At 37.5% G+C, this 12445-nt stretch overlaps 1 protein-coding gene and 1 long non-coding RNA gene across 2 annotated transcripts; one reads left to right on the top strand and one right to left on the bottom strand.

The window, feature by feature from the left end:
- Positions 1-7006: 7006 nt before the first annotated feature.
- LOC149118038 (uncharacterized) lies at positions 7007-8393 on the bottom strand. The gene is made up of 2 exons (XR_016206873.1): positions 8013-8393; positions 7007-7383 (listed from the first exon to the last, which is right to left on the bottom strand). It is a non-coding gene; the product is annotated as an uncharacterized LOC149118038 (long non-coding RNA).
- A 1012-nt stretch (positions 8394-9405) lies between these two features.
- LOC149118037 (uncharacterized) lies at positions 9406-11040 on the top strand. The gene is made up of 2 exons (XM_089288589.1): positions 9406-10091; positions 10331-11040. The coding sequence occupies exons 1-2, from the start codon at positions 9578-9580 to the stop codon at positions 10585-10587; spliced, it is 771 nt and encodes a 256-aa protein (XP_089144715.1). The 5' UTR covers positions 9406-9577; the 3' UTR covers positions 10588-11040.
- The last annotated feature ends 1405 nt before the right edge of the window (positions 11041-12445 follow it).

Genomic DNA, 12445 nt, shown 5'->3' with positions numbered 1-12445 from the left:
TTTCGGTTGCTATGGGCGACCGTTGCTTCCTTTGTTAGGTCAAGTCTGGGGAGTGAGGTCACAAAAAAATTCTAAATAATTCTGGTTTTGTTCGATTTCGCTGAAATTTTAACACGATAAGGCTGGATTGTTAACAAATAGATTTACCGCCTGCCGATGTGTGGTAGCTATTAACGCTGAAGTGTTATATCGCTTCGAAGTCAGGGTTTTGAAGAGATTTTTTTGCAACGTGTGGGTTCGGCGTGATTTCGTAATCGGAGGTTTTTGTTGACCCCGAAGGAAAAAATATCCGGAAAAGGTCATTTCATCGACGATTCAAAAGAATATAAATATGTATATGTTCCGAGCTAAATTTCTGTCGAAAAAATATAATTTTTGACGAACGCTGGGTTTTTAATTTTTTCCCGCGAAAGTCAGTATCGGAGATGAGATTTATTAATGTTTCAACAGCTTTTGGCGAGTAAACATCACAGGTTGCGTGACTAAAAATTTGGCCGAGTGGAAGCGTGGGTCTGGTCGCAGACAAAACTGCGAAAAAAAAAACACGGGTAAACCATGAACCGCGCTCGGCCCATGGCCGCGCGGTTAAAAAAACCACAGGTAAACCATGAACCGCGCTCGGCCCATGGCCGCGCGGTTAAAAAACCACGGGTAAACCATGAACCGCGCTCGGCCCATGGCCGCGCGGTTAACAAGGGTCATATGAACTTCAGTTTGTGATGTACAATGTACAACAACTACTCTTTGTTGTGAACAGACTTTGGAATGTCCTGGCTATAAATACAAATTTTTAATGAGCAAAATGCCTTGGACATAGAAAGGTGGAAGGAGATGCTAAAGAATATTGAACAATTTATGATAAATATATTATATATGAATTGGCTTACCTAATGCTTAGAGATGGCCTTACACGATGTGATTATTGCTAAAGCCAGAATAAATAATGTATATCAAAGGTCCAAAAATTTTGTCCAGCATCTAATATGAGAAAATTCAGCTACTTCCAGTTTTTCTCTGGTGATGAATATTTGAATAAATATTTCAAAATAGTTCAAAACAATTGGGAATCTATAAGATCATACAATGTAGAAAATTCTCAATGAGGTCAAATTCAATTGCACTTTTATGTTATTAGCAAAATTATACACCAGCTCTACCACGTGTCCTTGTATGTTACACCCTGTGCCAGAAAATAGAACATGAAGCCACATAATGCACAATTTCAGTATGGTGGAAATCACCAAATATTTAATTACCACTGATGAACAATATCATGTACTCTGTTTAAAGTCACTACCAAATGACAAATAAATATCAGATGACTTTTTTCTGCCAGTTTACAAGCAAATAGCTCACTATCCAGGGTTGATTAACAACTCTACCCAACCTTAGTGGAGTTACACCATCAAATACATGCCATCCATTTATTCTCCTAATAGCCATTTCAGCTTGTATTCTTACATTTGCAGTTCTGGTTCATGGTTGGAAAACAGTCTTCCTTAGAAAATTGGCATTAAAATTATAGTCAGTTCTGATTTACTTGGTTGCATTGAATGGATGAAGATTATAACCTTCCTGCTTGCCAGTACAAGCTGTCTATCAAATCTACGACATTAAGGAAAATTCCTACTAGGCCTTAAAATGTGTTGTCAGACTTATTCAGTGTAAAGTTCACTTTTGGATGTCCAGGTCTTGGGTGTCTGACCTGTTATCTCTCTGCAGTCTATTCTGCACCTTATGTTTTCAAATTCAGCCTAGGAAAACCTCAGGCAAATAATTCATGGGCTGGCTCCCCAACATCAAGTACAGGAAATTGGCCCATGCAATAATTTATCTGACACTACTAGTTCTGAAACATTAAACCTAAAAGCCAGATCTTGCTGAAATATTAAGCGAGTAAAAAATATTCAAAATTCATCAATGGCTGTATTTAAATCACTAATGTCCTTCCACATTCAACATTGTTTTTGGGAAACTTTTTTTGTTTACCTCAGAGGCATGAAAACTGATTAATTCCTAAGTTGATCGAAGCTGATGGGTATTCATATGCCAGACTCAGATGCATCATATATTTTGCTCTACACAGAGATTCCTCATCAACTTTTGCCCAAGGGAAAGCCGAGGGTACGGCTCCCAGTTTCAAAAAGTGTACTCAGTTTAAAATCACTTGGCAAGAAGTGCTCGGAAAAACAAAAATTATTTCCTACCGAGGTAAAATAGATAGCTCCCCTTTGCATAAGTATTTCCCACTTTTTTCTTCTTTGTTTATCTGGCTAGCTTGTCTGAAGGAAACTCGGTCGTGGAAATGATAAATCAGGTCGGTTTTTGCTTCGATTATTAGAGTTTGCAGCCCTACAACACTTGTGTCCAACTGTTTTCCTTTTCTTTACCACATTTGCTCCAGACAAGTAGCTCTAACCTACATACATTCGAATTTTTTCGTTCTTCCCCAGCATTTCGTCCGCATTTTGAAAGCTCGAGGGCTATTAAGCCTCGCTTGCGTGCAACTTCAGGTTTTTTTCTGGAATCGGTGTATTCGTCGCACATAAAGCAGAAGTTTGCTTTTGTTTACACAAGGTTAACGTCCGATGTACATTGCCTACTGTCAACCTATTATTGAATCTGTAACCATCTTTCTGCGCTTATGAACATCACTGCATCTAAGTCTAAAACGGCTGAGTCATTTGTAGATAGTTGCTTGCTTAACGCTTGGCCAAAATATTGCGTTTGATCGATTGCTGACCATTGCTGATAAGCGTGTCGGCGCAGCACAATCTTACAGCCGTTATTTGTTCGTCACGCAATGCCGTCACGGCATATGCTGCACATTTTGATCTATTTTGTATAGAGTACTCTCAGGATAAGTGAAACAATTTAATCATTGTTCATCTGTTTGTTCATATATATAATATGTGTATATTTATATAATCGTGTTCTATAGTGTACGTGGCGTCGGTCCAAATCACGTTTGTTGTACGTTCTGACGTTTCTGATAACAGCTGATAAAGCTAGTGCCAATACTCACTAGAATTTTAAGAAAATCGCCATAAACAAATTATAGATCAATGAAGCAAGAACTAGCTGAAATAAAAATAGGAAATCATTACGTATCTTATTCGTGAAAAAAACAGACTAAATTTAATTAGTAATTACGTGAGTAAATAGCCCTGGCCATGCTATTTTATTTGGCGTATTTTGTTTGCTTAGTGGCGAGGCATTGGTATGTAACAGAAAATAGTGGACTGTTGTCAACACAGTCCAAAATTATCGTCAGTAAAAGATTGCAAATAAAACACCTATTGACCGGTTACCTCCGCGGCGACCATTTGGTCATTCCCATAAGGGTTTCATTATTGTCTTTACCCTATTGAGCGGCCACCCAAAATTTAAGAACTTTGTTTTGGAAAGGGCGATGATAGATAAGAGTCTGAAATTGAAGGTGCATGACGAGTGGTAATTCAAACACACGTCTATGATGATTGTCTTGAATTGACTCCATGTTCACCAAGACATTTATAGCCCGACAGTGAAAAATTAAATATTCAAGGTACACCAAACTCTATTTAAGCGGCTAGCCTCATTAAGTGGTCACCACACATTCCCAGAGGGTAGCCCACTGTATTACATGTAAACCAAAAATAATTGCATAGCGCGAAAAGACCTAGGTATGAGTTTAGCGTTACAGTATTACGCAGGGCATGTAGGTAGCGGTGGTCGAGTGAAAGATAACAACAGGGGCAATGGTAAACTATTCATTCTTTTCATTTCTTAATTCAATCTCTTCCTACTCAACATGATTGTGTGCTCCCAGTGATTCCAAGCCTTACAGAGCCTTACGTATTAGGATAGAAATTGTCCTACCCCTACCCCTTAAAATGGGATGACAGCATTGCGTGACGAACAGGGAACCGCTGCAAGCAAGGATTCAAGCCATCAAACCATGATGATCAAACGTAATATTTTGGTGTAGTGCAAAGCAAGCAACTATCTACAAATGCCTTTGCCGTTTTTGACTTAGATGCAGTGGTGATCGTATGTGTCGAAAGACGGTCACAAATTCATGGTATTCGACCGTTAATAAGTTGACAGTTGGCGATGTACATCGGACGTTATGTAAACAAAAGCAAACTTCTGCTTTATGTGCGACGAATGGTGAGAGAAACACGTCAAATCGGCTTTGGACCTGCCTTTTACAGCAAATGAGGTTAGAACATTTCGAAATTATCAGCTCTGTGTCTATTTCAACTTATTATAGGTCAAGTCGTGTGGCACATGCTAAAATATACGTCTAACCCGTAAATTGAAATTTGACGACGGATGGTCAAATATTTGTATTTTTGACGTACTTTGAAAAGCTCTCGCGTCGCTCACAATCATTTGCCCAAAGAAATTTTTACAGAAATCTGTAGACCATCCTTCTGCGATTCAACCACCAGAAGCTTGATCCATTTGAAGGTTTCGCACATGGTGAAAATTAATTATATTCACGAAGTACTTTTAAGTGAATGAAATACATGTCTTCGAAATTTAATTATTTTGCACCCAAAAAGACAACGCAACATTCCCTAAAATCAACCCAGTACACATTTAAACATTGCACAAAAATATTTGAGTGTTTTAAAGACGGAAGAATGATGTGGTTTTGCATGCGAGGCTCTCAAACTTGTTTAATAAAATGCTGCGTTAAATGATGATTTTAACGGAATTTGGTAATTTGCATATTTCTTTGAAATAAAAGGATATTTTGCCAAAAAAACTATCCAGTAGTTTTTGTCATGCCCTAGCCTATCTACCATGAAAATATGAGCGAAATCGAATTTTCGACCGTTGCCGAGTTATTTTCCATTTTTATGGACAGGGACTCTTAATTCCCCTGGATAATGTAAAAGATCACAGTCGATATCCGACAGAAATTCCTCTCTTGATACCCTATAATTCATTCTGATTTTCAAAACTGCAAAAGACAAAAATGCCCGTACGCGTTGCTGACTTTGCTCCTCTTCAAGTGTTTGCGGAGTGGCGCCAAAACGTTCCCAAGTGGGCGGGTAAACTTTGAAGTTTGATTGTCAAAACTTTGAATTTTGATTGACCCGCAGTTGCAAGCGACGGTAAGACCTTTTTTGAACGTTTCGTCCACCGTGCTCTTCCTTTGTAATAGCTAGTAGTTACAGTGTAGTTACGGCATGTATTTCAGAAAATTTATTGAAAAGTTCGACCGATCGTGTGACAGAGAGTCACGCCAACATTTTACCAAATTAGGTTTGATGTTAATGACAAAGCAAACACACTTCAATGTAGCGAATGGGGTTGACAAGCCTCCGATTCACGACTCCTACGATTTGTGACATTTGAAAAAAAACCTCAGAAAAAAAATATATTACCCTCGACCCTCGACCCTCGACAAAAAGATAGACTCGCCGAGCACAGTTTTCGCGCGCGCTTTTCGCACAAGAATTGGAAAAAAACAAACATGCCGTCAATAGAGCGATCATTTTATTTACTCGACACCCGCAGTATCTGTACTATTTTTCTCTATAATTGAACGCAGTGTATTGATGGCTTTAGTCTTTTGTCACAACGATATGTCAGAATAGGTAACGATGCAAAGAACCCAGCAATTCTCAGCTTTTTCTTTGTTAACGAAAGAACCCAGTTAAATGCAGCGCATGCGTAGTAAGTAAAAAAACTGCGATTGAATGAAAATTTGCACTCTCGGAAATAGGCCTATTTCTCGAGAACCACTCATTAGAATTTCACGAAATTTGGCACGAAAATACTTTAGGAAATAAGTAACTGGAATATTGAAAATAATTGAACTTTAACAACAGTCCGGAATATCCCGATAAATTAGGACAGTAATGACGTCATCAAGCTATTGTTTGCAGGGAAAATGGCGGACCTTTTATGCAGACCAAGAAAATATGTTGTTTCTAGTCTCGCATAGAGTCTGGCGAGCATTATCCAGGACTTTTTGCGACCAAACGTTGAGAAGGAGAATAAGCGGCCATTTTGGTAGTGGGAGAACGTTGACTGTCTTCTAATCATTGAGTTTTTTTGGTGTCAAGCGACGACGTAGACGCGATTTTGTGGCCAAATGTTAAGGTTAGTAAAGTGTACGCGTTATTTTCTAGTATTCACGTATTTTTCATTGAGCTGTGTATATTTTTTACTGGTTCTAGTGTTGCTAAAGTTTCATCATGCCAAATTACACGGTTGCAAACAACGTCGATATTTTGTAAACTCTCTTTGAATTTGAGGCGTTACAAGTGTACCTGAACCGCTGTTGTTATAAGGCTTGAGTAAGCATCATTCCTTCATTTTTATGACAGTTGTTTTCAATTTCTCTCTCTTAAGTACATGGAAGAGCATACTCGACTGCTCGAGGCACTTTGCCGAATTTTTGGGGAAAAAACAAAGGGAAAAGAGAGGAAATAAGACGTCGCTAAGTACGCAGACGAAATTAAACAAATTTGGGAGGTCTCTGTTTTGGTGGATGTTGTAATATTAACTTGTGGGTACCCCTCTGTGGAGTCCCTTACGTTTTCGTGGGCCGCCCCACATCTCGCGAACATGTGAGTTGGCTTATGTCGGACATTGTGTTGACAGTGTTTAACGTTGCGTTGAGTATTTGAGCCTTATCTAAAGCTATCTTACAACAGTGGATTCACCGAATGTGCACCCCAGTTTTATCACTAGAGAGCCAGCAGCCTGTTGAAAACCACCTACAGCACAGAAGTGGCAGCGAAACAGACAGGCCAGGGGTTCTGCAGTGATTCCCTGTAAATGGATGCTATCAGTATCCTAAGGAGTGGCACAAAGGGTAGAGAGATTGTTTGTGCTCATTTACCAGACGTTGAGGGCCATGCAAACAGGTAAGTTAAGGTTTGTAGGGGGCACTGTACTCTTTTTCTTTGGCATTTTTTAAAAACTATACACACTGCAGCTGTTCCCAGTAGATGATGATTCTTTTCACTTCCCCATGAAGCTTGAATGTACCAGAAAGTAATGTTTTTGCAAAATAATTTTTATGAACGCAAAGACTGAAAAGGTACGAGAGTTTATAATGTAGTGTCGAGTGTTGAACATTACTAATTGTGAAACTAATGCAAAACATTAATTGGTTGTGAACAGGAAACATATCAGTTTGGTTAAGAATATGTAAAAAAAAATAGAAAACATAAGAGTTATCAGACCACTTGAGGGCAATCTCTTCTTTAGTGAGACTAATGTGGTAACTAAATTCAAAAGAAATTCATATGTTAAAGCGAAAAGTACATTTGTAATAATATTAGCATCTGTAAGCAATGTAATAATCTTCCAAGCGCTTGTGCTTTGTTTCAGGTCCTGCATTCTGCTAAGAGGCAAATTCAAGGTCGGGAGTACCTAAAGAGTGAATAAAATAAAATGGATTTCACTTTCAAGACTGAATTTGTTTTGTATACTTTAAATAAATGTATAATAAAACCTTGGGACATGTGGATGGATTGTGAATGCTCCCTTGTCAACCTGTCCAGGAATTATATTTTGATATTTTTGGGTAAATAACTTGTGAAAGTCAGCAATTATATGTAAGTTTTCATAATTTAAATGTGGAAATCAGACATGATATCTTTTAGCACAGTAACAAATAGATACAAGAAATATTTGAAATAAATACCAAAATGGAGAAATTTCAGATTTACAAAGAATATATTACCAGAATTTTTGACTATCCCTGCATCTAACAACACTAAAATTTTGGATACATTTTTCTAGCTTAGTTTATTTTGTATAAAAGAACAAGAATTTCTCACTCGTATGCGTTATTGAAAATTCTGTTTTAATGATGATTTCATTTCCTCGATTTAGCCAAAACGTATAACATTTTGGACATCTACAATTTATCTTTGCTAGCATATAAGAACATGCGCGTGCTGTCGATTTCGGCCCGATAATCCCTAGATAAGAGGAAAGCCTCAATTCTCATATCGATCATTTCTGTGCTTAGAAAAATGCAGAGTAAAGGTGCTTACCGATTGTACGGTCTCTTTCCAAAGAATGATAACAGCAGCTCGTCAAACGTGGCCCGCATTGCGTTCTGTGGTGCTTCCTTTGGGCCGAGGATAATCGTTATCTGGGCAGAATTGTCTGTGACATGGAACGCGAACACAAACTTTCCTTTTATTTTATAATTTAGACAGTATTTAACTCAATTCGAGATAAATATAATCCTCCTGAAGGCCCGCATTCATGGCATTGGAAAGTATTCGCGACTCTCTTTGTCCGCCATCTTGAATCTCTTGGTTTGTTGTGAAACACAACACTCCAATCAAAACACGCATTCTCATTGGTTGAAACGTGAGTTTCGTGACATCACAGATGTCCTAATTTATCGGGATATTCCGGACTGAACAAAGGAAATTCTAGATATTCCAGTGAACCTTCAAGAAGGGATAATTAAAGATCTCTCTGTAAAATTAGTAGCAAAATGGTGTTAACTTGTGAGAATCGTTACAAGCTTGTTTTATGCAAACTATAAAGAAAATCTAATGACTAGATTTTCTACAAATAAACAAAACCGATTTCAAAGGCCTGTTCATTTTTATTCATGTTGCCATGGCAACGGCACATACGTCAGCTTAACCATCAAAAAACCAAAGTTTGTGTTGTTAACTTGCTTGCAGCCATTTTTGATGACCGAGAGATCAAGGGTTTTAGAGAAAAAGGTGAATGAAACACAGGTATCAAAAACTGTGTTCAGCCACCTTAAGGTGGTATGGTATCGTAAAATGGACCAAAAAGTTTTTTCTAAATATGGTGAAGAAAGATTAATTGTGTGCTATTGCACTCAGGAAGAGAAATCAAATTTTGAGAATTTTACTCAAAATGGTTGCTATGGAAACCAGCCACAGCCTTTTGAGGTAGTGTTTTACAGTATTGACGCCCAACACTTCCTGCTCTTTTACAAAACAAGATTTGACTGTCAAATAAGCATATCGCGTAAGTTTCTGTTTTGTTCTGTGTAATGAACCTAAGTTTTGACAGTTAACTCTTATTTTCAGTGCTTTTTACAGGCTTTATTTGGACATAACCTTTTTTTATACACACCCAGTGGACAAATCATCTCATGTCACGTGACAGACGTTAAAATGTTACGATTTTTTTGGTTAATATCATCAAGACACTATTGGTCTTTGATGAGCCCAAGTTTCAGGCATTCTACTTAAAAACCTTGAAAATTAGAAATGTTGGCGCGAAGTCAGTCGGTACAAAAGAAAACATTTGAGAAAAATGCTCTTTAAGTTTCTTACACGAAGTATTAAGCATTTAACAAGCCACAAATAGCCGGGGAGGGTGCAGATTGGATCTCGGGGGACGGGGTGTAATGATTGTTCTAGTTCTTATCTTATCTTGTCTTATCTTATACCCCGTTCACACCAAAGCTTAAACATGTTTAAATCGTGTTTTAATAAACTTGTTTTACTAAACTGCCTGTTCACATCGCGGGCGCGTTTAACAAAACATGTCTAGAACCGTGTTTTATAAAACTACCTTGACGAGGTAGTTTAACTTTTGTGTTTTATTAAACACATCCAAAATGGCGGCCGTTAAAAAACCTCGCGGAAGAGTTTGGGAGAACAGAGAGACCATGTTGTTACTTCAGAAGTGGGGGGACGAAAACATACAAACAAAACTATTGTCCTGTACCAGAAAGAAGCCTATATGGCAAGAAATCAGCGCATTTCTACGGGCGGCGGGCTACGAGGACAGGGACGAAGACGCCTGTAAAACAAGAATACACACTTTGGTAAGCGCGTATCGTTCCTACAAAGATGAATGCAGGAAGACAGGAAACGGAACTCCGAAGAAGAAGCCGGCGTTCTTCGATGAAGTCGATGAATTCTTATCAGCAAAGCCCTGCACGAAGCCAAAGAGTGTTGTTACTTCTTCCCAAATTGTCATTGGGGATGGTACACAGGTCTGTGAAGAAGAAAGCAAAGGAAATGTCGAAAACGTTGCGCCAAATTTAACTTCCAGCAGCAGCGGCGACAACAACAACAAAGCCAGCAAATGCCCGGAACCAAAAAAAGATGCTTGTGTGACATGTACAGGTGAGCTTTCAAAAAAACACTATCGCCTATTGGAGGGCCAGACAATTGTCGTACGTAACAGAACATGGGCGCCTTGCACTGTCGATAAAGTTGATGGGTTTATTTTGGCAAATATACTTCAAGACAGATGGAATCATGTATTGCAAGAGATAAGTAAAACATAAAGCAGCTACTAACATTATTAATTTCCGACTTGGATCCCCACATTTAAGGGTAAGATTTGTTGTGTTCCTTTTCAGAAACAACAACAACGGAGGATGAGAAGCCAGTACCTGTATGTAAAAGTGGCACAAAAAAACGAAAGTTGTCAACAACTGACGCATTTGCCAAAGTCGACAAAGCTTTAGAGGCGTTTGTGTCCTATCAGCAAGCAGCTGATAGGAGATTTATGGAGGCAGAGAAGGCACGTGAAAGAAGAGATGAAGAAAGGGAGGAGAAGAGAAGGAAAGAAGATCAGGAGTTTCTGTTAAAACTGGCGCAGGTACTTCAAAAGTAGATTCAATACGTTTTTGTACTCGTGCCTGCGTCACTTTCAGCTAGATCTTCTATCCGTTATCAGTTATTTTTTCGGCGTCATTTGTGTTAAAGCCTAAGGAGTTGAACTTCATATCAACATCAGATCATCATCAGGCAACATGTACTAATTCTGATGGTTAGCCGGTTAAATTTCTTATGTAAGCTTTTATGCTGTACATTTTTACTTGTTTATTCTTGTCTATTTCCTATATAATTTGTTGACCAATTTTGATGAATTTATCTATAATGAGTATTTCGTAGTTTTTAACTTTATGAATTTATTTTCTTCAGAGATATTAGCATATTTTTGCTATCAGGAAATTCGAAGTAAATTGATTTGATGACGCATAATTTGAGGCCCTTTTTTTAAAATAATTTATTCCAGTGTGTATTAAAGAATTGACAGCTGAATAAATAAAAGTTTGTTAATCAAGCAATGATTTTCTCTTTTTATTTTTAAATTGCTTGAGAAATATTATATAAAGCTAGAATTGTTCTGAGGTCACGTGAAGTTCAATTAATAGCTGAAATGGTCACAATCTGACATGTTTTACCTTGTGTCTGGGCTTGAGAATATGAGGCATAATGAAATCAAACATGCAAGGGAAAATTGAGGAAACACAGATTGAAATAAATATATGCAAAATGATTATGGAATGAACTTACATTTCTGTTTTGCTTCAAGCTGGGGTGAAAATCATATTTAACAATACATGTATGCTGTAGCAGTAAGTATAAATTTCTTGTGCACCCACAGTACCCAAAACTCAACAGTGGTTATTGGTGTTGTCTCTTTCTAAATTAACCAAGACTCCTTGTTGTTTTTTTCTTTCATAATTAATAATTGTTATGTAGAAATTAATACTTGCTACTGGATAGATTTTTGCCTTGCAAACTTCAAAACCACTCTCACTTTGCTAGTGTAAAATTCAAGGAACAAGGATCTCATGGAAAAAATAATTTAATATTTAACTCAAAATAAATCAAATTTGTTTCTGTGGTTCATCCAGTTGTCCAAAGCAAGAAGTATGGAGAGGGGTTTGTACAGGTTCTGGAAAACCAGGAAAGTCCTGGAATTCTGTGGCATTTTTCGGGACTGGAAAGTCTTGGAAAAAGACTACTGGTCCTGGAAAAGTCTGATAATTTATTAAACTCAACTAGTAAAAATGCAAAACCGAAAATAGTTGTCTGCAGTGTTGAGATCTTGAACTAATGTGAATTTTGGAGTTCTGGAAAAATCAATCTGAGTCCTGGAAAAGTCCTGCAAATTGGTTTCTGAAAACAGGTACGAACAATGTGTGAATAATTTTGTAGCCTCAGTGATACAACTACATGTATAATAGAGAACTTTGGGGTTTATTTTAAAAGGTCTAAACAAACTTCTTTGGCGTATGAACTTTCTTTTCACTTGTCACTGATCAGGTGAACAAGTTGAATGAAATTAATGACATTAATGCCAGTGGAAGCCAATGATGTTGTTAAGTGATTACGTGTAGATCCTCTTGGTAATCCAAACTGAACCCCTAAGTTAAAAAGTTCTGATATTTTTTTTCTCTTTCCTTCAGTAAGCTTGTATCATTTTACAGCTAATGCTCAGATAGGAAAATAAATAGCACTTAAATTTACTAACAAAATAACTAGGAAAACAACTAACGCTTAAATTTATCCTATGAGAACATGTGGTAGGTATGGCCAAATTGACATGTGTAATCAAATAATAAGTAAAATTAACTAAATCTACAGGCATTTTATTAGTTCAGTTGAAATTATTACCTAATTTCATGTGTAATAACCTTTTGATTACCTTCTAATGTCAGGGATGACAAATTACAATCACA

Source organism: Orbicella faveolata, unplaced genomic scaffold (assembly GCF_042242905.1).
Source record: "Orbicella faveolata isolate gen_17 unplaced genomic scaffold, um_ofav_v1 contig_1, whole genome shotgun sequence".
NCBI lineage: Eukaryota > Metazoa > Cnidaria > Anthozoa > Scleractinia > Merulinidae > Orbicella > Orbicella faveolata.
Note: the sequence above shows the minus strand (reverse complement) of the source record. Positions and strands in the feature narration are given on the sequence as shown.